Source organism: Sinocyclocheilus grahami, unplaced genomic scaffold, assembly GCF_001515645.1.
Source record: "Sinocyclocheilus grahami isolate Dianchi unplaced genomic scaffold, SAMN03320097.WGS_v1.1 scaffold1002.1, whole genome shotgun sequence".
NCBI classification, from domain to species: Eukaryota; Metazoa; Chordata; class Actinopteri; order Cypriniformes; family Cyprinidae; genus Sinocyclocheilus; species Sinocyclocheilus grahami.
In genome coordinates, this window is record NW_015506181.1 from 659,509 (window position 1) to 686,512 (window position 27,004).

Genomic DNA, 27,004 nt, shown 5'->3' on the forward strand with positions numbered 1-27,004 from the left:
GTGTGTGTGTGTGTGTGTGTGTGTGTGCAAAACTTTATTTGCATGAGCACTGAACAAATATGCAAAAAGTGAAAACTAGATTTTTACAGCTTTTCCCCCCTCTTCCTGCACCAAACCACCAAGAATAATGTCATGAATATGGTTAACAGAATAATGGCAAATGTATGCAGTATTTCACATTTACATATTTTCTCAGAGACCTGCTGTATCCCACAGCAAGCAAAACAAATATCGCAAAGTAATGGTTAAGCAATCGCAAGAATTCAGTTAAAGACTTTTTCTATTAAATTTGAAAAGAGCTGGCACCAGACGTCACACAAAACAGAATGAAATGTTACAATTTCAAATTAAGTAAATGAGCTGACTGCATTTAATAAATGAGACTGAAAACAATCTCAATAGAATCAGCTGATTAATTCCATTAAATATTCATAGATTAAATAATGATTAAAGTTCATACATAATTATTAACATTTTAGATGCCGTCAATATGTCACCACATTTTACGTAAAGTAAATAGTCACGAGATCACGTTGGACATTGTGGGGCTCTGTTTTGGTCTGCAGCAACAGCCCTCCAAACTGTATGAAGAGCATTTTAGGGCAAGGACATACACACAAGATAAGACCATAGACAATAAAAGGTTTCCCTATATTGGGAGCTGTGCAAACGTGCATGTTCTGAGCCATGAGTGCAAGAGAGTGCACAAGCCTCGGGCTCTTTTTAAAGCAGGTAAATGGATTAACAGACTGGATTATCTGGAGGTGAATCACTGTCTTCTCTAGTTAGTGTAAAGCTAAAGCTTTCACATGGGAGGACAGCCAGTGACATACATCATTGTGTCCTTATCGGAATCAGCCATTACTGGATATTTATCTGCCAGTATTGGACATTTAATTATATCCACCCACTTTAACAAATGTTTAAATGTTTACATTTAAACATTTGGTGATTGATTATGTCAAAGATTTAATGCGAAATACAGTTTGAAGAGAGCCGTGTAACAGTAACCGGTAACGCCAGTATGTTTTAGTATGCTTTTTAAACACAGCAGTATAGATATATATATTATCAACCAGCACATGAAGATAACTGAGTCACAAGTTGAAATGAAAATAATCACGTTAATATATATATTTTTTTTACTTGTTCCAACTTTTCCAGAGGCAATTTTAGTTTTCCACCAATAATTTAATTGCACACACTGTGCGATTTGACTGTAATTATGAGCAATTATAACATTGATTTAACTGTAATGCATTAGAGATAAAGATTCTAAATTATTCAAAGGTTTGCTTTGATATTGTTGGCATGGTGTGAGCTTTATGTACTCCAATTTATGTCACTTTCTAGTTTTTGTTTATGTGCCCTTCTAAAGCAACCACCACTTTTTTTCATGAGAGGTCCTCACACAAACACACAGCATGTGTTACACAACACAGTACAGTTCATTATCATGTTATGTTCTCTGAAACACGGTTAAATTGTGTCTTAATGAGTTCTCAGGTGAGCTGTAAGTTGTCTCTCGGTGCTGTTGTTATGCATTGCAGTGGCTGTGTGAGTGTGTTGTGTGTGTGTGTGTGTGTGTGTGTGTGTGTGTGTGCTGTAGCTGTCATTTCTGCACAGCTGAGCCGCGAGTGATGTGTTGTTGTCAGTTCTGATAGGGGGTGGGACAGTACTACTGCCTCTAAACTCTTAATAATTGAATAGATTTTTAACTCTACGACTATTCTACATTTGAGATGTGAAGGAGACCAGGCAGTGAACATTGTAAGGTGGATTTTTTGTCATGTGATTTGTTAACTTTGTGGCAGGAGATGGTGTTTGTCTGTAGACACCCCTAAATACGTTAAGCAGGATTTTCCACCCGTCGAGTTGTGTGCACCTGGGTGTCTTGGAAACCATCAATTAGAAAGATAAAAGCTCTACATGAAGGTGTGTAAAAATCTTTTTGATTTATTTTAGTTAGTTAGATTAGACTGTTTAACAAACTGTAACTGACGGTACATGAACATATTGCTGCGTGTGCTAAATCAATCTTTAGTTTTGGATTAAATACGTTTTATTAGACTTAAAAATATTATTCATTTCATTATTGGGGATTGTTCTAAATCTCAAATATTTCAGAAACCACTGAAGTTAGATTTTTTTAATGCACACAAGTTGAATATTTTCTCCTGGCCAAAGAAGAAAGCCCACAGCTCAAGCTGTTTTTTTAGAATCATAGTTAGATGAAACTTTTACTAAACAAAATACTGTCATTATTTATCACTTTATTATAGATTTACATAAGTACATGTTTTAAAGTTTTGTCTTCCAGATAGGTGCCACTTTTTTCGGGACAAGATAAAATTCAACAGAAAAAAAAATCCCAAATAAATAGTTTTAAATATATAATTTGACCTATGTATGACAAGGCAATGTTAGTTCTGGATGTAAAACGTTATGTGGTGCAAATCACCCAAATTATGATTTAATTGTGTATTATTATATCAAATTGATGATATTTTGGAAAAATAAAATAATACATAACTATTTTAACTTGAAAAAAATATATAAAAATGTTCTGATATTTAATTTAATATTACACAAGCAAATGGGTTTTATGGTTGTATATCAGCACTTTTGAGTTGTGCTAAAAAGTTATACTGTAGGATTAACAAGGAGACTGTGTGATTATGTGATATATTGCTTTTGTAAAATATCAAAAACAAAGCCACAGCAGAAACAATACAAAACCAAGCTGTGTTTTTGAACAACAGTCAGTTAAGTGAATGTTTCAGTGACTCCGATGACTAACTACATATCTGTAACTGCGAGGCTCAAAAATATCAGTAACAAGCTCAAAAATGATGCTTTGTAATTCGTAATTTAAGGCCTTGAGGCTTCGGACACCAGTGCACAGCTGTGCATTATGTAAGTGAATTTCTGACACAACTAGTAACTTCAGTTGTTCCTCAATATATAAAAAAATTTAACACACTGGTTGAATTAATGATTCATTCATTTATTAACACATTTGCTTACAATTCAGAATGATTTATTGTGTTATTTTATTGTGTGTGTTTGTGTGTGTTAATAATTAGTTGGACTAGATTGACAGCTCTAAAACATAGATAAACACAGGATAAACACAGTATTTTCATTAAGATATTTTCATTTCTGTGCTTTGGGTTAACATTCTGTCATTTAGATCATTCCAAGTCCGCTGAGCAGTTAGTAATGTTCTGCTTTGGACACAATGGTGTCTTTGTCTTTATTAAGCAACAATGTGTCTGTGTGCAGCAGTGATGCAGAAAAAAAAATGTAATCATGTTGCCATTTTTTTTCTGGACTGCATTTTATAAATAAATTTAAAAAATGCATGCAGCCCTGAAAGATTTCTCATCTACCATTGGTAAAGACTGGAAACAAGCTGCCTAAGCTCTCTTATTTGAAGGGGTCAGTCACAAAGCAGTTTCCTATATTTAAGGTACTTAGCTGTTGTCACCTGCCAATAGCTCTGTTAGGATGTGTATACTGTATCTGTATCTTTCTGCTCTACTCTTGTCGTATTGACAGGTCTGTAGCACGCATTATGGGTGATGGCTAGATTGTAAGGAATGTCATTTTATGCAAGCTGCGTTAGAGGACATGATGACTCTTGGATGAATTATATGTGGAGTATGCATATGTATAGTGTAGGACATAGATTTATTTATTTTTGAATTGTTTATCATGCAGTGTTTGGAGTAGCATACTATTGTACTGTGGTTGGATTCACCAAATCATCTTAAGAGAAGTTTCTTAAATTTCTTAAAATAAATCCTAAGTTCTTAAGAACATCTTTTTTTTTGGACAGGCTTTGGTGTGATTGTATGTTGGTTCGACTGGAGTAACTGCAAGGCAGAGTTCTAACCAAGCTATCCATCAACAAGCAGAGAGCTATGAGCTATAACAAGATGTGCAGTGGACCAGTAAACATTAGCAATCTGGCTTATTAGCCAAATAGAAAATGCCACACCTAGAATCATACAAATAGAAGACTCCAAAACAAAACCAGAAATTATTAAACACAATGCAACAAAAGTCATAAGATTAAAAACAAGGTTGACTTAATTTTTTTGTTACCATATTTGACTTCATCTGTAGTTGTAAAAAGCCATTATCATGACCGATCTTTGTTTACATTATCGATCCCTTCAGAGTACTTGTTCACATCCCTAGTAATAGTAAAATTAATGCTTTACATTTAAACAACCCAGTAAAATGTTTGAGCATTTTTTTTGTATTTCATTACATTGATTTTTACAGGTAATTCAACCATCAGGAGTGAATGTATACCATAGAGTTGAACACTTTTAAACGTGTCACTAGACGTCTAAGTGGCACTAACAACCAAACTAATCCAACCAAGGTGCAGCACATCGGCTTAGAATGTAGCCATAGACCAGGTATAGGTGGCAGGTGTGGATTTAAAAGTATATCCATTTTTATGTCTATTTGTGAACATATGAAGTTCATGTTTAGTCCTTCTGCTAATGCAATGAATGCATTAGTTGTTTTTTATGTTCCAACAAGGTGTGTTTGTAAAAAAAAGTGGTGGAATATGTTTTCTGTGGGTTTTCACAAGTTGTTTTGTTTGAGAAAAACATGAAGATATACAGTTATGGTTTACTTTTTGATTTGATTTAGTTGAGTTGGTTTGGCATCAACCACATTCACAGTTGGTGATTTCACTATAATCAGTATAATTTTGCAACAGTGCTTTGTTTTTCCACTTGGGCAAGCAATTTGGGTGCAGCTTTTCTAGTGCAGAAATCAGACACATACCAACCAAACAATGCTTAACAATTCATAGCAATTGAGGTGCATACCGTGGATCCACTCACCAAATCGTGGATCTTTTCATAACTGGAACAAATGACAGAAAACTACAGTTTGATGATGGAATAATTTGACGACAAGGAAAGTTATATTATGTTAATATTATTGAGAAAATTCCCACAGTAATTTTTTTCAGATATTCTCAAATTGGGCATGCGGAGCATTCACAGTTTATAACGACATTGATACACATACTGGACACATTATTAAATATCATGTAAGGTGAGTAGATGTGAGGCCAGAGTTTTAATTGCATTTATTTCTTTGGAATGCTCAATGTATCCAGACTATATTAGTCATTGTTCATTTTTATGATTTTTTTTTGTATCATTAGCCATAAAATAGTAATCAATATAATCATAAGTGACATTAATGAATGTCAGAATAACTTGTGTGAAAAGCATAACTTTGTAGGTTATTTTCACTAATTGCACTAATTAACTGGGTAGAATTGCATGTGGTAATTTAATGCATCATTAATATAACAATTTATTTGTTCTGGCACACATAGAGGCTAATAATTAGGTGAGTACAGATACAGTCCATGACAATATTTAAACTTACTCTGTCAATCACAGAAGAGAGTTGGGAAGAAAACAGCTTTTTCTCTGTCGCATTATTTGTATTGAATTCACAGTTTTAGAATTCCTTTTCCAATATCCATTACAATAACAGGAATATCTTGTTGCACATGTTTTTATGTTTTTGTGCTCTCCACTTGGAGCGTTTGGAACGTTTTTGTCAAGTTTGGCTTGATCAGCGTTTGCCAGTGAGTTCCATGAGCTGTTTTTGTTACTGTCACATTGTTTTATCCGGGTTTGCTGTTATGAATCATAGGCAGACAAATTTGCTGTATATACATCAGTCAAATTATCAGCAATGATCATATCCCGCCTTCCCTTCCGATGGTGAACTTCCACTATAGACTTGCACATTCCTGTCTCTTGCAAAAATAACACAAAGCAGTGTTGTTGTGTCATACTGCTTCAGTTACATTTAAAGACTAATCATCTACACTTTTTAGCATTTTCCTGTTTAAGTGGATATTTCATATAGGTTTAAATATGTAGCACGGTGGTCCTGTGAGGCACAACATTTATTTCCTTTCTATGTTTCCACATAGAGTATAGCAGAATGACGGTAAATCTCACTTGAAATTGATTTCTCGGGCCAGAATAAGTTGTGGACCAAACTAAATTCTGCTTATTCTGTTCATAATCAAAAGTTCAAGCTGTATTTGGATATCTTGACCCATTGTAATTTACACTAAGATCCAAACAAAGTTTTGTTGTTGTCTTTCTAGAATTTAGCTGCCATATGTAGTTTTAAATCAGGATTATGATTATAAAGCGTCTTCAGTTGAGTCCTGTTATAGAAGTGTTTAGCCCCTTGTGTTATTTTTAGTGTAGGCTACAGTGGCTCCTTTCACACTTAAAAAATTTGGGACATTGCTGTAAGGAATTTGGTTCTGGTTGGTATCACAGACTAACTGCCGATATGTTTCCCTTTGTTCCAAGAAATGTCCGATGAAATACTCTTAACTCTTCAGCCATACAGTCTCAGATAAAACATTAACCCAGGGAAAACCTGTGTAATGACCTTCCTTGTGCGGGGAATTACAGTTGACGCGTGTTCCGTTCACTTCATTATTTATTGGAATAACAATCATACAACATCAAATATGAAAACGGAGATTAACCCCTCTCCAAAACACGGTTCAAAACTGTGTTCCTTTCCCCATAGGCCACACCCCTACCTCATCACTGCCTGACTAAAACACCTCACCTCATTATCTTATTAGGGGAAAACACTAAACATTATACAATATATAATACATATAAATGCATAAACAAATAATGTGAAACAATAACTCACAGGTTCAACCCTTTGTCTATCATTTTCAGTCTTTTTACATTATTTTGATCTAGAATTGTGCCATCTGATCTCTTTGTACACAGGTTTGTGGACTGTGCAAGCATCATAATGCCATATTTTGACTAACATTCCTGACTAATAATATACCTACTGCTGCAAGACTATCATCAGTGCCTTTGCTGGCCCTTTTTCGGATCTGTGGAAGCTATAATCTCTATATCAATAATATATCTAATACTATGTCAATAAAAGCTAAAAGTACACTTAAAAACATTCAGAAATGTTTAAAGTGCTAATCTTAATATGCAAATTTTGCTATCCACCCCAAACACTTTTATATTAAATGTATTTTGGAATTTAATCGTAAATTTCTTCTGTATATTCAGAAGTCCTTGAAACATGTTTTGTGTTTTGACTGATTGCATTTATGTATAACATGCTCAAAAATGAGTGTTAAATCCAGTCAATTCATAAAGTAAATTATCTTGATGCACAAGCAATATAATAGGCCTATATCAGCTTTTTTGTGGAAATTTATTCACTGTATGTACTACCCATATTTTAGAAAGACTGTCATTTTATTATTATTGTTATTATATTTTGACTTGGTCCCTAAGCACCGGTACTGTTGGCACCCTTGTTTAGAGATTTTTGGACAGGGCTTGCCAAGACCTTTTGTGGCATGACAGTGACCATTTAACCCCACCCACACAATGTCCTCATGCCATTTATGCCCCTAGGGAAAGCTAGCCAGTTCAAAGCTAGTAATAGGGCATCAGTGACGTTTATCTTTTACCCCGCTGGCTTCAGAGAAAGGTTAGAGTGGAAAGCTTGCTTTTAACTCGGAACAGGTGAACTTTATGTGTGTATTCTACATGCAGAATTCCAGGGCATACAGTTACATTTTGGTAATTGTAATTTGACTGTGGAAGACAGAAGCTTAATTAAAATGTTTTATGTTTCTTTTTATATTAAAATACTTTCTCCTATCTAACGTAATATGCAGAAGCAGCTACTGTGTAAGTAAACTGTTTGTAGGTTGATTTTACACACAGTGGTGTGGTTTACTTTGGTAAGCATAAATGTCTATTTTTAAAACATTTTATAACTTTTTTTTGTGTAGTATTTCTTATTAGATAAATAAGAAGAAGATCTCTGTTAGGTCTATTTTTTATGTCTGTTATACAGAATTTATTTGTCCTATTGGTTTGTTTTTCTGTTTATTTGTCTTTAGTAAGCTTAAGATTTTTTTTTAAATGTTAGGCTATTTTTGTTTTTTTTTTACTTTTGTTTTTGTGAGCTCAAATGTTATTCTGTTATCATATTTAGTTGAACTGTGGGGTAAAGAGAGAATCTGTGAAAAAGTACTTTGGTTGTTGTATTATATTTATTGTACTGGAGATTGAACCTGCATCCATTTTTAGAAGGACTTTCAAAAATAATTTGCCTCCTTTTTTTGACATGACCCAAGCAAAAGCGGAGTATCTTGTGCTGTAACTTTTAACTTTTTTACTCTCTGACTATCTTGCCCCAACTGTGGCCACTCCTTTTAAAAACTCGTAATTGGCCGTGGCTGGTCTGGGGTTTTTTTCAGGGGAGGGACAGACAACCCAAATGGAGCTTAGAGCAGATACAGGTACATCATGTGAGTCGCCTAATTCTTCACATACAGAATTATTTTATGAGTGTTGATTTAACTAAAACATTGTAAATCATTCTAGTAAACTTGAATTTTTATTGCATTATTGCAAGTCTGTAAATTCATGGCAACCTGTGAGTAATTATGGGAATATACAGCTCTAAATTACATAGACAGCGTTACTTAAGAATGAGTGGGTTCACATCATCGAGTTGTACTGGATTCTTTGAGTCCAGCTAGCTATTCTTGTTCTTGAGAAATGTACTGTAAAGGAAGAGTTATGCACTGCTCTCTTTGCATTCCTTCAGTCTTACTGAGTTACAAACTTTTATCAGTTTCTCAACCCTTTATGAGTACAGCCAAGCACAGCTACTAGGCCCTTCCTCCTTAGGAAAAGAGGTGTGCTCTGTTTGTTCATATGAGTTGGTGAGTAACAGTTGACTTTGAATGACTTTGAACCCATTTTGGGGAAAGCCTGTGTGAAACTAGAAAAGAGTATACAGTATAAAAACATCAGAAAGAAACCCAGTGAGTTGGAGGCAAGTCAGCACCAGCGATAACAAGTACAACTCTTGAAGAATGGTTTTCCAACCACATGTGGAAATTTCTACCCTTAGGAGTATTTGGGAGGAGAGATGCTGGTTCACTGGCTTTAATCTCAGGTTATCACGGTGGTTTGGTGAGTCTAAAGTCTTTTCTTGTCATTAAGAAGAAGGTTTTGAAACAGTTGAAGTTTCTAACTTCCAAGAAAATGGTCGAAGGACACTGCTTTTAAAAGTCTTCAGAATTTTCAAGATCTCTTAAAGTATTCTCTTCAAAAACTTGAAAGTATAGGATTTATCTAAGACTTTGGAACCATAATGGCTTCAAATGTTTGTTCTAGTATGTTCTTAACTTTGAGAGTAAACTCTGTAGGATTATTTAATTTATATTTACATTACATTAATGAATTTAGCAGGGGTTGTTAGGTAGGTTTCATCTTCAAAACCTTCATTTTAGAAAGGCCGGCCAGTAGAGCATTGCAGTGGTCTATTCCTGATTTTGTACAGCACAAATCTACACGATCTGGAAATGTTGTTGATATGTGGATGGTAAAGCTCAATTGGTCATCAAACATTACCCCCTGCTTCCTTGCTGTCCTGGTTAGTGTTGGTGTTGTTGACCCCAGTTGAACAGTGGATGTTGTGCTCAACTGACAGGTTTGCAGGGATTACAGGGAGCTTCGTCTTAGCAAGGTTGAGCTGGAGATGATGCTGCTTCATCCAAGCTGAGATCAGTCTTGATGATGTTAATCAAATTGTCATTCTTGATCGCTTAACTTAAATCCTTTGGCCTCAAGCTTCGAGTCCTTGAATCTGCATCACCAGCCAGGGATGCAGACGGTCTATAACTCATAATGTGATGTAACCTGCAGCCAGTCATTCTGAAAACCAAATCAATATGGTGACGAGCATGAGAGTCTGTGTGTGAACTTCAACCAGATATGGCTCCCACACTGTAAAAGGACTTTAAGCTATCCAGTCGGACGATTTAAATCATATTGCAGTTATGTAATATGGTCTTACTCCAAATGTTTAAATCATGCCAGTGAGCTGACCCAGACTCTGTTAACCACTCATGACAGAGAAAACATCTGCTTTGCTGTCTGCTGCCTTATAGACACCAACTCTGCATGCCACACAAATTATGCCCCTTATGTGAAGCTAACAGAAGATTTGACTAACAATTGATTCCACTGGAGTTCCAGTGACGTGAAACTTAATCATAAAATTTGTGTCACACACAAACATAGTGTGAAATAGTCAATTTCTGTCAGGACCACTATCGTCAAAGATGATTGACAATTAGCACACAGTTTGGATTGGCGGTATTGTTCTGTTCTGGCCTAGAATGGATGAGAGCAGGGAGAGCAGCAATAACCCCCCCCCCAGGGGGAACAGAACTAACATAAATGTATTGCAGATATCGTTAGCTAACAGAAGATTTGACTAACAATTGATTCCACTGGAGTTCCAGTGATGTGAAACTTAATCATAAAATTTGTGTCACACACAAACATAGTGTGAAATAGTCCATTTCTGTCAGGACCACTATCCTCAGAGATGATTGACAATTAGCATACAGTTTGGATTGACAGTATGGTTCTGTTCTGGGCAAGAACTCCCTGTGGATCCATGCAGCCTAGCATGGATGAGAGCAGGGAGAGCAGCGATAACCCCCCAAAACAAAACCATTTGCTGACATCCCCCAACACAAACTGATAGCAAAATCTCAAAGCCTTAAGCAACAAGCATGTTGCCCTTAACCAATGACCAAAACAAATATGTTGCCAAAACCCGCAAAACCTGTAGCAACAATCATGTTGCCTTTAACAGATGACCTAATGAGTATGATGCCAATACCTTAAAAGCTTTAGCAACATGTTCTCAATAACACCAGATGGACTTAAAAAAACATGTCTCCAATTCAACTACAGCTTTAAGAACAAGCATGATCCGAATAACGACCGGATTGCTCTGAAACGAGCAGGTTCCCAACAATACAGCTATAACTTAAGAATGACCAGGTAGCTTAAGAACAAGCATATTCACAACACGACTAGATAGCTTAAGAACAAACATGTTCCCAATACGACTACAGCTTTTAGAACAAGCATGTTCCAATAACAACCAGATAGCTCTGGGACAAGCGTGTTCCCAACAATACAACTATAACTTAAAGTCCCCATGAAATCAAAATTAAAGTTTTTTGGGTGTTAGTATCAATATGTTAGTCTTAAGGTTATCTATAAGGCAGTGTGCTCCAAAACAGTGACAAAATTCGCATTTAGAAGATATAAGCATTCAAAGCTTTTGACAATTAGCACACAGTTTGGATTGGCGGTATTGTTCTGTTCTGGCCTAGAATGGATGAGAGCAGGGAGAGCAGCAATAACCCCCCCCCCCAGGGTAAACAGAACAGAATCAACATAAATGTATTTTAGATATCATTAAAGTTCAATAATTTTATGTGCACATTTTAGAATTAGTCTGATTCAAGGAGAATCAGAAAGCTGAATCCTGACTGACAGAGGAGGAATTGGGGATGGAGGAGGGTAATTAGCTATTAAGCAATGCGAAAACTGCTGATAATACTGAGGGACCATATATATGAATGCTTAGATAGGTGTCGTATTCCTATAGGTAGATGGGGATCAGCTGAGAGGCAGGTGATGCGAGCTTGACTAAAGTGACCTGCCAGAACTAACGCTACGCTTGATTTCTGTCAGGACCACTATCCTCAGAGATGATTGACAATTAGCATACAGTTTGGATTGACAGTATGGTTCTGTTCTGGGCAAGAACTCCCTGTGGATCCATGCAGCCTAGCATGGATGAGAGCAGGGAGAGCAGCGATAACCCCCCAAAACAAAACCATATGCTGACATCCCCCAACACAAACTGATAGCAAAATCTCAAAGCCTTAAGCAACAAGCATGTTGCCCTTAACCAATGACCAAAACAAATATGTTGCCAAAACCCGCAAAACCTGTAGCAACAATCATGTTGCCTTTAACAGATGACCTAATGAGTATGATGCCAATACCTTAAAAGCTTTAGCAACATGTTCTCAATAACACCAGATGGACTTAAAAAAACATGTCTCCAATTCAACTACAGCTTTAAGAACAAGCATGATCCGAATAACGACCGGATTGCTCTGAAACGAGCAGGTTCCCAACAATACAGCTATAACTTAAGAATGACCAGGTAGCTTAAGAACAAGCATATTCACAACACGACTAGATAGCTTAAGAACAAACATGTTCCCAATACGACTACAGCTTTTAGAACAAGCATGTTCCAATAACAACCAGATAGCTCTGGGACAAGCGTGTTCCCAACAATACAACTATAACTTAAAGTCCCCATGAAATCAAAATTAAAGTTTTTTGGGTGTTAGTATCAATATGTTAGTCTTAAGGTTATCTATAAGGCAGTGTGCTCCAAAACAGTGACAAAATTCGCATTTAGAAGATATAAGCATTCAAAGCTTGCAGTTCGTCACTTCCGCCAAAACGGCTCAACGATTTTTTTTGACGTCACATCGTACTTCAGCTTCTCATCAAACTTTCTGTCCAATCAAATGCTCTCTAGAATCCAAAACGCGCGCCCCCTACACTATAAAATAGACGCTGCTGAAATTGGTCACTTGTTCGCCGAATTAGTATTTTCTGTACAGCGAATGGCACGTAGTGCACTATATAGGGGACAGGGAACGATTCAAACAGTGTAAATATGCTTTCCATTGAGGAAAAAATGAAGTCTGGTTTTGCGCTGTGTCATACTAACCACCGCACTGCACACACTGCTCTGGTCCAGAGACACGATAGCACGGAGCGGATCACATGCGCAAGTCGGCGCAGACCACAAAATGTATCGGAGCTATTTGAATTCTACACAGAATTATATATTTTATAGCAATATGGTCGAGATTGTGGCTGGCATACCCTGTCAAATGCGGCTTTACGGAGCTCAACGGCTCTAGCACAAGCTGTGATATAAACGAACGCTATTGGCTATTTTAAAAAGGGGCTGCTTGATATGTCCCGCCCTGTCTTCCTGTTTCAGTTCAAATGACGTCAACACATAGAGTAACGCTGCGTGTTTCCAGTGTTAATTTCGTTGACGAATAATTTTCATACACACACAGAAATCGTGTCTCACACACGAATACTCTTTCGCGTCGCATGAATGGAGAATTACACACAAAATTATGTCGAATTGTCAGTTTTGACGAGTATTCAAGGTAACACAGTTGATTACGTCTTAAGTGAACGTAAATAGCAGGGAGAACGTGCATCAGTACATTGCATCCATTCCATCCGTGCATTCGGTTTTATGTGTCTCACACACGAGTACTCTTTCGCGTCGCATGAATGGAGAATTACACACAAAATTATGTCGAATTGTCAGTTTTGACGAGTATTCAAGGTAACACAGTTGATTACGTCTTAAGTGAACGTAAATAGCAGGGAGAACGTGCATCAGTACATTGCATCCATTCCATCCGTGCATTCGGTTTTAAAGGGATAGCAGCTTATTTAGTTGCTATTGTCGGAGTCATTGATGTTCATCAAGCAACAAAAGAAAGACAGAAAATCACTCACTGCTCTAGACTGAAAAAACTTTAGTAGCCCTAAAGATTAATCTAAATTTATTTATAGAAATAAATATGTCTGCTTGAAAGAATGAAGTATATGGGAAACAAGTTGCTATAAAGAATGCATAATTAGCCTATATAACCATTGGTATTTCATTAAAAAGAAGACCATGTTCTTGTTCTTTATGAGAAGTGGTTTTATTTCATTTTAACATAAAGGCATGTTGTGTGTCACCGCAATTAAATGACAAAACCTCTATCATGGTAAAACCTTAATATCAAACCTATATAATGAGTTTGGAAAATTTGGAGAAATGTTTAATAAATGCATTACACTGTAACTAAACCCATTAGATTTTAGCCGACTAAAATTACTGTAGATTTAGTCGACTAAAACTAAAAGCAATTCAGATGACTAAAATATTACTAAAACTAAATGGCATTTTAGTCAAAAGACTATAGGCGTGTTTCCATTACAGATTTGCGGAAAACTTTGGCGATATTTTATAAATGTCGATAAAAAAGTATTGCGAAATGACGGTGTTTCCGTTAAACAATGTTATGCGACTAAAACGTAACCTTTTGCCTCTCGCGATAAGTCATGTCAACGGATTTTGGTGGGATTTTGACGGATTTTGGCTATATTTATTCAAAGGAGGCTTATGCGTGTATCTTTACAGAAGCAGCAAAGAGAGCCGCTTCAGAAACGTGCGTGGCACGGCTGGAATGAACCATAGACTATATAAAAAAAAAACACAAGCATTGAGTGGCCGTAATCAGCTTTAGTGACCGTATCAGAGCCACACTGCACCGCAAACGTGTGCAGTGTAAATTGTCTAAGCATTAATGGCAGGGAAAGCCCCTTATACTGGAGCGCGGCCACTTATGAAGTGATTCTTGGAGGTTATAGTACATTGAAGATCGAATTGATTGATTGAATGATTGACTTTTTACATACGCCATGTGACCTGTAAATGCGAAAAAGCCGTTTCCATTGCAGTTTTGCAAATTATTCCTTTTTCGCATTGCCTGAAAAACCACCTCATGCGAGTGTAAAAAATTTTGCGATATATGGGCGTTTTTGCGAAATTGACGCGTTTCCATTAAGCGTATTTTCAATTCACAATTTCAATTTCCGCAATTTGAAGGGTAATGGAAACGCGCCTTATGACTAAAACTAAATCAAAATTTGCTGTCAAAATTGACACTGCGTGTTTCTAAGCATTTCAGGGGACCTTTAACAAGCATGTTCCCGATAACAACCAAGAGCTTAAGAACAAGCATGTTTCCAATACGACTAGACAGAACAAGCGTGTCTGGTACCGGAGCAGAATCAACGCTGAACTGACGGCTGCATCCGAAACTGGAAACAGCTGCCTTTGAAGGACACATTTCAAGGTTGGAAGGCATCAAGACACGTCGAATCCAATGTTAGCTTCACTTCCTGCCTCCTGAGATACCTTCATCTGGTCGATATTTAAAGGCAGAAAATATGTATCCTTCACTGCCTTGATACCCACAATCCTGTGTGTTCCTGTGATGGTTGAACAAAATAAAGATGGCGTCTGAAGTTATTTCTAGTGAGAAATCAGTATTAAGTAATTAAATATTCGCTTAGTTGTTATATCACAAATATAATTTTTTTAAACATAATTTGCTTAGCATGTGTGTAAATGTGACTTTTAACATATTATCATAACACTGTACAGCTAAACAGCATGTGACGCAATAGGACACCAATCCGGGTACAGTTGATACACTGTGTCTCAACCGTACCCCACTGACATACTCGCATGTTTCTCTAGATTATGCAAAGACTGCATGGCACAATATCATAAAATGTCTTTTTCGAGCACAGAGTAAAGTTACCAATGATATACGTGAAGTTTAACAGTCATAAAAGGAAAATAAGCTATTCGTTGTGGAAGGGACATGGTGAAATGAAAATCTTACCTTGGAAAAAAAACTTTTGCCAATATCTTTGGAGTGGAAAGATGCACACCTTTCAAAATGTCCATGATCAAAGAGAATGCTAATACGCCTGTGTGGAGCAAAAATCACGGCTCAGGGTTCCTTTGCACGCAAATTATTTAAGGTGTTTCAACTGTACACATGTCCCAAATGTACTCGTATTTCATCATTCACATCTCCGAAAAGTCTTCAGTGTTATCAGATTTATAAAAGAAAGATACAGCTTTACGATTCTCTCCAAAAACAGCTGAGCTCCTGGACATTGTTGCCAAGTCCAGTGTTTTTCATGTCCGCGGGTTGAAGCGACCCCAATGACATGATATTTAGCCCCTGGAATGCAAATTTTATCAGAGAGACCCTACCAAAAACGTGTATTTTACGTGTATTTTACCCCCCGGAAACCCTTGTGGGCTGGTTTTGAGTAGCAATTGCGCGGGTTTTGTTATGAAAACCTGGCAACCTTGCTCCTGGAGGCGAGCCGTGGGTGGAGCAAAAGACACTTACAACAAAATTGTTGATTGGACAAAAAAGACGATTGGCAACAAAACACAGGCATTTGATGCAGTTTTACAGGAGTTCCTAGTCATGTCCGGGATCTTTTATCGCTGGGACTGCTTCGTCATGTAGTCATGTTGTTAACTTAACAGTTCTCTTACCGATAACATCGTCAGAGTAGCGCTAACAACATTAGCGTGTATGTTAACGTGTGTGCAAACTGTATGTGCATTTGTGACAGAGAGAGAGTGGGAGAGATAGGATATGTGCTTTCCCTACATAATAAAATGTAATTTTGTGACAAAAACATGGAAATGATCTGTCGTTTTTATCCTATTGTTTACTATATTTATTTGTTTGGCCAGTGTCATTGTGGGTTTTGGTTATTGTGCTGTTGTACACTGTAAGGACCTTTGAAATAACGGGAATCATTTGGCGAAGTGATATGGAACTGTAATGCGGTCAAGAGAGCGTTTCCCTGAAAATAATTGCACACTTTCAAATGTTCATCAGCCAATCAGATTCAAGCATTCAGTGGCTCCGTAGTATCAATTTAATTACTTCTTATCAATACTTTTTGTAATATTTAGTACTTAGGACAAGAAGTACATTTACAACATTTATCTCAACTTATACTACGGGGCCATTGAATGCTTGAATCTGATTGCCTGACGAAAGCTAAGCTCTCTAAAGCCCAAAGTATACTCTTTTTGTACATTAGCATTCACTTGAGTTTGGCCTATAGACAAATTATTATAGAAGAACTGAACATCCAGTCAAGACACTGTACAAAAATATTAGTCTTAAACAGTAGAACATTTATTTTATGTAAAGAGTTTGGGTTAGAAAACGTGGATTAAAAATGAAAGACACATAATTTTTTATGACTTTGAAGCATTGTTTATTTTTAACACATGATGTCATTGAGCAACCAGCAACGGTTTGAAGATATAGAGGTGAAAGTCCAGAACCAGGCATAAATGGGATGGGCTGGCAGGAGACGTCAGTGCTGTTTGAAAGTGTTTACTTTCAAAATGCTCGTATGGAAATTAAGGGAGAAAAATGAGTTTCCTCCCTCTGTCCTGCTGCTGACTTCGAGTTCACTTTTATAAGCTAAAAGGTAGACGGGAGACACTGACTCTGAGCAAGTATGTGTTTATTGATTGTCTGTCGTTTGAACGTTTTTAATAAATCTTAATTTGGACCTTAAGAAAGTGCTTTTAAAAACATATCTGTAAATACTATCATTTAATTAGAAACTCTTCATATCACGGTTCCTCAGGATAAATGAGGTACATGTTGAAAATGTTCTTTATAATAAATCGAGGTTATATTTACATCAGCTAATATTATTGTTGTTATATTTTCATTCAGAAGGTGGTCTTCCTCTAGTAGACATATGCTGTAATGACCAGTTTCTTTTCTTGCAGTATTCCTTTCCGTTCTTGCAATATTGTCCTTTTGTTAGGTTCAGTTCTGATCAATGTGATTGTGAGGCTATTCCCTGGCTGATCAAAGTCTATGTTAATATGCTTTGCATTATTTATTACTTTATCAGATGGAATGCATTAAACAGCTGCTTCTGTTTTAAATCCTGATTAAAAATGTTCATTGTACACCTGTACAATGACAATAAAGACATTCTAATTGTAAATGCACTACTTTCTTGCTAATAATTTCTAGGGATTACGCCTGTTTCACACATACTCTGTTTGGAGTGCTCTGTATGCAGTCCATGTGTGGTACGTATGTGGTGCAGAAGCAGCACGGGCTCATTGTGCTTTCACATAGGACGCGTTTGCAGTCTGCTAATAATCTGGAGCTGTATACCACAAACGCAACCTTTATCCATTTAATTCCAAATCCACATTTTGTTACTGAAAATGCTTGTCAGCATTGTGATTCACAGTACACTTTTTAATACAATGTTTCTTAAAAAGTTGACTCTCGTGACTTTTCTTTTGCAATTAAATCTTTATTACAAGCAATCCTGCAGGTCATAAAGAGTTTTGTTTTTCTACCTTTACGAGTGCCATCCATTGTGTCACCTCATTTATCTAAAAGTGCACATTTCCCGCCTTTAAACCTAGCCAAAATGCCAAGTGTTGTTGACTGTGAAATTCAGTAGGCTTTAATTAGAAGCATTTACTGTGTGATTACTACATTTTCATGTCAGTCCATGTTCATTTTTACCATGAACAATGGCCCTTTAATTCAGCGTGTGCAGCACATCAAAAACACTCACTGATCACTGCACTGCTGCATATGCACCACTCCTGGAACGCATTGCCGGACTGCATCCATGTGCAGTGTGAATGCACTAACTTGTAGACATGGGCACAGAAAAAAAATATGCACCGCATATGCACTGCCAGTAAAGCATGTGTAAAACAGGGATTAGGGATGGTGGTGTGACCAAAAAAAAGTTTTTTTGATTGAAAAATATGCTTCAGGGGCTCGTTCTCCATGTAGGCAAGGGAGGCAGTGTCTCCTGAAAAATTTTAGGAGAAAATAATCAATAGTACAAAAATAAAACACAGCAAATATTATGAAATATGAGATTAAAGAGTGTTTGAAATTTTTAATAGATCCCCTAATGCGTGATGTGGATATGCTATAGTTGAGAATAAATGGGAAAAAGTTATGTGAGAGAAGGCAATGCCTCATCACACTATGATTGGCCTATTATGCTTTTTTAATTCAATTAGTTCTGCTTCCCATGTTTGTTAGGATACTGCACCCACAAAACAATCTATGAATGAATCTAATTGGTATAAATGAACATACTAATTAAAAAATAGAAACTCACCTACGTAGATATCACCACTTTCTGTCATGTCCAGTCAAACTAAATTACTTTGAAAAACGTGTCTCACTTATTGATTCTAATTTTGCGTGCACTCAGCTTGGTGGAAGGTACATTTCCGTTTCTGTGACACCTGAGGTATTATCAAGCTTTGATGACTGGATGAGCCTAAAATAAATTGTCTGTTAAAAACAATAGCTGAACATCAGTTCACAAATAAACTCAAAATCTGAAAATTGTTGCTGCAGTCTTGTAGAATCCTACTTTTGACTTATTGGATGATAAGGAATATCAGTGCTGTCATAGGATGATAAGGATAGCCATTTCAGTGTGAAAAATGCCTTGTGATTGTCTATGATGTGAAGATAAATCACTCTCTCTTTTCTTTTTTTGCCATTTCTACTTTAGAATCACCTCGGTTGTCCACCGCCTCTGTTGGCAGTAATGACCGGGCCTCCATTGCTACACTGTCTGATTGTTCTGACTTCACAGAAGTCCAGAGGCCCGTAAGCGTGGTCTCCAGCATCTCATCCGGGTCTGGTTTCTCTCGGGAAGACGTTCTCCTGTCAGGTATCCCATCTGCTGGTGTGCCTATTGAGGACAACGTGGATTTGGAATTAACGGCTGCTGATCCGGATGAGACTCAGGGCACTAGTCTTACCCAAGCAACCACCCTATTCCTCCAACAAAATAGCAGCAACACTGTTAACAACAGCAACAACAGCTCCTCCGTTTCCAACAGTTTCTCTCCATTTGCTGCCAGCACCATGGCACCCAACCCTGAGCTCACCTACCTGGACCGTGTGGTCATGGAGATCATTGAGACGGAGCGGATGTATGTGAGAGATCTGCGGAGTATCGTAGAGGTCAGCATTAGTCTTAACCTTTCTAAACAAATGGTTATATTCAACTGTCAATCAAATAAAATTTGCAAAAATGCTATTAATTACAATATACAGTGGGTACGGAAAGTATTCAGACCCCCTTAAATTTTTCACTCTTTGTTATATTGCAGCCATTTGCTAAAATCATTTAAGTACATTTTTTTCCTCATTAATGTACACACAGCACCCCATATTGACAGAAAAACACAGAATTGTTGACATTTTTGCAGATTTATTAAAAAAGAAAAACTGAAATATCACATGGTCCTAAGTATTTAGACCCTTTGCTCAGTATTTAGTAGAAGCACCCTTTTGATCTAATACAGCCATGAGTCTTTTTGGGAAAGATGCAACAAGTTTTTCACACCTGGATTTGGGGATCCGCTGCCATTCCTCCTTACAGATCCTCTCCAGTTCTGTCAGGTTAGATGGTAAAAGTTGGTGGACAGCCATTTTTAGGTCTCTCCAGAGAAATGATGGTTCGGTACCTTGGTTTTAAAGTTTTGGTTCCTTAAAGTGTAAGTTATCTGACAGGCTGTAATTTTTGTAAACATGCATCCGATCACTCCCATGTTTTATTTTCCTAGTTAATCTCCTTTAGTTGAGTATTTCTAAACAGTTTTATCATTGTCACAGCTTGCTCTTCTCAAACATTTATTCGGCTCCCATAGAGACATTATTGGTAATGCCTGCTCACCTCCGCTTGCTCTGTCAATGGACATGCACATTACTACTGCCTTGATCTGCATTGCAGCTTGTAATCACACAAATAGTTTGATCTGATGAATAGTGCACCTTAGTTCTCACCAATTATTAGTATTTCTAGCTCGTGATTTAATAAAACCAACTGTGATTATAAGGAAGGATTTTCTCACAATGTAGATATGTAGATGCAAGAGCCTTCTTGTACAGGTGCATCTCAAAAAATTAGAATATCGTGAAAAAGTTTTTTTTTTACTTATTTCAAAAAGTTAAACTTTCATATATTCTAGATTCATTACATGTAAAGTAAAACATTTCAAAAGTGTTTTTGTTTTAATTTTGATGATTAGAGCTTACAGCTCATGAAAGTCAAAAATCCAGTATCTCAAAACATTAGAATATTTCCTAAGATCAATCAAAAAAAAGGATTTGCAAAACAGAAAAGTTCAAGTTCTTTAAAGTATGTTCATTTATGCACTCAGTACTTGGTCAGGGCTCCTTTAACACAAACTCCAGCATCAGTGAGTTGTGGCATGGAAATGATCTGCCTGTGGCATTGCTGAGGCACCTTTCATGAGCTGTAAGCTCTAATCATCAAAATTAAAACAAAAACACTTTCGAAATGTTTTACTTTACATGTAATGAATCTAGAACTTTTTCACGATATTCAAATTTTTTGAGATGCACCTGTAAATGAAATACTGTATACTCTCTTCTGTTGCTCACAAGCTAGAGTTTAACACATGCCGAAAAATTGCTGATGCTGACCCCTGTGCTGTGTAGATACACGTTTTGGGCTGTTTTTTCTGTCTTGATGTTTTTCAGTGTCTCACACCATTAGTGCTGCGTTAAGTTTTAAACTGTAAATTAAAAAAAATACATATATGCTTTGAGACCCTGTTCTTAGTTCCATTCAGTTTCAACTATTTTTCAATGCAAGAACACATCATGTGTGAATGGCTCCTTATTAGCAGGTTATGAGGAGGCTTGATGAAATGCTTTATTTTTTATTTTATTTTTTGAATTGACAGCCCACATTTGTACACACTCTTTTCTTATAAGAGTGTGTTAGGTGAAAGTTCACCCAAAAATGTAATATCATAATTTACTCAGCTTCTTGTCATTCCAAATGCACAAATGAAGTTATTTTTAATATTTTAATGTCATATTTTTGTCCATTCATTAAATTAAGTTCCAAACATAAGTACGGGAGGAGCCTAAAGGCTGATTTATACTTTTACATCGAACCTACGTCGTAGCTACATTGTATGCTGTGTGTAGCCTACGACGTTGCCTGAAATGCACATCTCCAAAAATGTAACACATCAGTTCTACGCAGACTGCAAGCACTGTGATTTGTGTGCTAGAACCCCTCCTTCGGGTCAAAAAAACAATCTGCGACAGCGTCACATTTCATTCCATTTCTGCTTGCAACATAACTACAGTGAAAATAAAGATATATGAACAACTCAAGCTGCAGCTAAATTCGCTGTCTATTTGCCGCCATCACTGCTGATATTTCTCTGACAGCGTACACAACAAGCTGCTTCTTCGGCTTTTGCTTTGATAATGTGGGCTACACCAGCAACATTCCTGTGGACACTACTAGTGGTCTTGCATGTGTAATTACATGTCGACACGGACAACTGCACAGAAGTATAAATGAAACCGACGTGTAGCCTACGACGTAGAGGTTGAAGTCAGAGTTAGTTTAGCATTAACTATTAAAACTGGATGAGCAGGCAAACCCATGAAAGGTCCACACAACACAACCAAAACTTTCACGCATCAAAAGAATGAGACAACTTGGAAGCTCAACCATGCTTGCTTCACATGTGAGAACTAACCTCATTGGTTCTCATGTGCGAAGCAAGCACAATCGAGCTTCTGTGTTTACCATATTTTATGAGATTTATTTATGGGTGTTAAACAATGTTTACACATAAATAAAATCTAAAAATAAATCTGTTCTTTATATAAAGCGATCATGTCTTTTCATAAAGCATGGATTAACGGTTTAATTTAAACCACTTTATTCATATGGATTACTTTTACAATGTGAGTTTGTGCTTTTCAATGCATGAAAGTTTTGGTAGCTTGGACTTTCAATAAATAGACAAAAATAGAAAGAATATCTTCATCTGTGGGTGAGTAAATTATGATAGAATTTTTTATTTTTGTGTAAACCATTTCTTTAAATTACTTTGTGTTAAGCCTTTGGAAATTATTCCATGGAAATCTTGACATGATGAATTTCTACACTTCATGAAATAAAACCCAACTCAGTTGAAAAAGCTGTTTGTGCCCCTAGTGTAGTCAGTCCTAGTAATGAATTCCCAGCAGGGAATGTTGTGGTAGTGAACACTTAAAAAAGTGAGAAGTCACAGATCAGCTATGATGGATTCTGCCAAAAATACTTTTTGGAAAGAAGGCACATTTGTGGAGCTTCTTTAAAATGTAAGAAAAGTTCAAGACATTGAATCTTATTGCATGTGAAATTATATCAAGTAGAGTCAGTAGAGTTGATTACAAGCATTAATCGGCAAGCTGTGCTTTATCTACTAAATTGTAAACGTAGGTGACGAGTGAATTTTAATTTCACTCATTTCACATTTTCATTTCATAAGGTGCACACATGTAAATCTAAACATAATTTTGGGTGAGATGGTTTATTTCACAGACCTGATGCTAGATCAAAAACAAGGGTATTCTCAGTACAGACAGAAACTGTTCTCTAGATCTGTTAATCCAAGTACTAGACAGAAACACCATCAACCATTAAACCATCGCTAGCGTCCACCAGGCTTAGCCACAGAAGCAGATTCTCTTCAAAGTCTCGTCCTCCAAAAGCATGTCAGTAGACACCTGACACCTGAGGGACAAAACAGGCTACTAAAATAAATAAATAAATAAAAACAAACAAAATAAATAAAAGGGGGGGGAAATTAAATTTAACAATAGTAATGTATCAATGGCAAATTTTAGCTGTACAATGAAATATGGTTATAAATTAGTTTTATACAAATCAAAGCAGTAAATAGTACAGTCAACAACATAGGCCTAAGTGGAAACCACACTATTTGTAAAGCATTGAATGTTAGTTATGTCCAGAGCACCTTAATGCAACTGCATGAGTTTAGTTTAAAGGGGTCCTATTATGCTTTTTCACTTTTTCAACTTTAGTTAGTCTGTAATGTTGCTGTTTGAGCATAAAAAAGATCTGCAAAGTTACAAAGCTCAAAGTCCACTTCAAAAGGAGATATTTCATTTAACAGAAATCACTTTTCAAAAACTACAAAGAACGACTCGTTTGGACTACAATGCATATTTTCCGGGATTTGTGATATCACAAATATTGACGAATGGGACGAGACCTGGTTGAGCTGCACTAGAGAAGGCAACGAGTGTTATCACTATGTCGGAGACAAGCTAGCTTTCTCAAGGCAGTTGAACTTAAGAGTGGTTACAATCATCCGGGTTTAAATTGCGCTCAAATTTATTTGATTTTGATGCAATACTTACACTGAAGTTCGCAGGTGGCTATGGTAAGGGGCATGACATTTCCCGACCAGGCGCCGAGTGCTGCCAATCACAACACACACTGGCCCAGCTAACCAATCACAACACACACTGGCCCAGCTAACCAGTCACAGCACATTTCATAGTTTATTTGATACAGGAACTATTCGAGCCTTTCATGCCAGACTGGGGAGAGAGGTGTTGTAATAATGTAAAATATGTGAAAAATAATGTGTTTTTTTCTGTTCTAGTACACCCCCAAACAAAATCAAGACTTTGTAAAAGACCATACTAGGACCCCTTTAACTCTATCCAGTCTAGTTTATTCAGTGTTAATCAAAGTGACTGATTTGAATATCACTAATTAGTTATTTACTTAAAGCCTGCATGAACTGGAAATTCACCTATTTTCTAAATGTTGGGGATCTCGTTGTGAATGATTCATCCAAGAATATGTTTTCACCATAACTTTTAATTAAAAATAGCATAATTTGATCTTCTTGAAACAACTTGTCTCTGGTGACATACACCAGACTTCCCTACTCATTTAGTCTGCTTAAGCCCCTTTCTTACAATCAACTGCAAGTCTGCATTTAGATCCACCTCTATCCAATCAGCAACTGATGGATAAAACCAAGTCCCTACGCTACACAATACAGAAATAAAGATCTGCTGATACTTCTGTTACATCTCAACTTAAGCTGATTACTACATTAGGAGGTCAGTTCAGTGCACTGCTATCAAGGAGGGTGTGTAGTTAAACCCATCAGATAGGTCATATCATGGCTCATACATCATATTTCATTCTCCTACTACTGTATTCGCTATTGAATACATGTTTTTCATTATATATTGAATGCTTCTGAAGTGTAGGAACTGCGTATTATGACTTCTTAGCAGTGAGACATCCAGTGCCCTGGGATTATCACGTTATGTAACATCAGGTTTGACAATTGGATTGTGCCAATTGAGTCCTCCAAGTACAACACAATGTCACACAGCTTGAAGTGAGATTACAAACAGTCATAATGTGTAAAAAAAAATTACATTTTGCATTTAAAGTTGCATTTAAACTAACCCGAAAAACATGCATCACAATTTCATTATTTATTCAAAAGACTGTGCACTTTATCAGATAATTGTCATTTGTTTGAGAAAATAAATGAATGAATACATAATACATCCCTGAGAAAACACAGTCCTGAAGAGTCTGTCTACATTTGGATTCTTGGATTTATTTGCAGTTGGGGCTGCATGATTATGACAAAAATAATAACTGTTGATTATTTCTAATGATATTGTAATAGTAATAAATAATTTAGATTAATTGAATTTACATTAAAATACTTATTTTGTGTGTGTACATCTGTAAATAAAGACTAAATGGTGGAACTAACCTTACCAAATTTTGTGCACAGAAATTGAGCAAAGCATCAAAATTACAATGCACCATAACATTATAATCACTGAAGCTGAAGACTGAAAACTACATGGATACATGCATTGTTACTTGCAGACATATTGCTCCTGTCTGCCTTGCTGCTGAGTGGTTTGTGATTGTAGCTCCGTGTAGCTTCACTTTTGAGTGACATCTTACTGTCACTCTGTTGTTTAAAATCATTAAATATAACTTAATTCCCACCATATGTCCGATATTATCTATCAAACTAATCTGACTAATTTGATCGTTCGCTTTTAATTTTAAAAGGCGAGTGCAGCGTGTATGCAGCGCGTTAGCATTCATTAGCCTGTTAGCTTGTCATTCGCGTTTCCAGTCTTTGCAACCACAGCAACACACAAGAGACCGTTAAACATATTTTATTAGATTGTAAAAGGTATGAAGAAGAAAGAAAGGGAGTTAGAAACACAAATTGAAAAACAAAACATGACAGTGGGAAATCTGCTAGGAAAAACAATGTCTAGGAAAATACATAGTCTCCTAATGAATTATTTGAAAAATACTGGGACAAGTTAAAGAACTTAATAGAAATATATAGGTACATTTTTTTTCTCTCTCTCCCTCTCGTCTCCTTCCTTTTTATCAAGCTACTGCCCACACTCCAGTCCAGTAGGTGGCGGTAACTGCACCTTTAAGTTGGTTTGCCAACCGCCAATTAAATTAAAAGAAGAAGATTTGCATTTCCATTCACGTTTCTATTCGCATCTATTACCGTTTTCTTTTCTCTCTCGCTCCGTTTTTCACAAGTTCATCAAACAACAGTGGTAAGTCAGAATCATTCATCAATCATGGTGAGTAATGTCTTCTTCTCCAGCTATTGTTATTTGCACTGCTTGCCACATGTATAGTTTAGCTGTCTCTGTCAGCGACGAGGGATTCACATGTGATAAATGCAGGGAAATAGTTAGGCTGACAGAGAAGATTTCAGAACTAGAGACACACATCCAAACTTTAATTGCACATGGCACATAGTCTTAGAGTTTGCACTTGACTAACTGGGGCCCAGGTCAGGAAGCAGACAGACTGGCTAAACCGACCGTCTGCTAGCCGCCTCACGTCCCAGAAATCAGTTAATATTCAGCACATAGAGACCCTTTCACATACGTAGATATCACACTATAGAGACTGTGTCTGTTCCTCGAACTAGAAAATACAAAAAACGTCCAAACCAATTTAAGAGTAACAATTTAATTGATGTTCAACAAATAAAACATTTATATAATACAGAGAAACAAATTATATTTTTATATTTTATAACCAACAACATGTATGTTAGACCCTATTCCATCTAAGCTCCTAAAAGAGGTGCTTCCAGAAGTCATAGATCCTCTTCTGACTATTATTAATTCGTCATTGTCATTAGGATATGTCCCTAAAACCTTTAAACTGGCTGTTATTAAGCCTTTCATTAAAAAACCACAACTTGACCCCAAAGAACTAGTTAATTACAGACCGATCTCGAATCTCCCTTTTCTGTCCAAGATACTAGAAAAGGTAGTATCCTCACAATTATATTCCTTCTTAGAGAAAAATGGTATCTGTGAGAATTTAGAGCATATCATAGTACTGAGACTGCTCTTATTAGCGTTACAAATGACCTGCTCTTATCATCTGATCGTGGTTGTATCTCTCTATTAGTGCTATTG

At 36.6% G+C, this 27,004-nt stretch overlaps 1 protein-coding gene across 3 annotated transcripts in view; it reads left to right on the forward strand.

Moving 5' to 3' along the window:
- The window catches only part of plekhg3 (pleckstrin homology and RhoGEF domain containing G3), a 62,673-nt gene that overhangs the window by 17,425 nt on the left and 18,244 nt on the right, over window positions 1-27,004 (forward strand). For all 3 annotated transcript variants that reach the window (XM_016250687.1, XM_016250688.1, XM_016250689.1), the window contains exon 3: window positions 19,203-19,660. In XM_016250687.1, coding sequence (XP_016106173.1) covers window positions 19,203-19,660 — 458 coding nt within the window. The remainder of the gene's footprint in view (window positions 1-19,202; window positions 19,661-27,004) is intronic.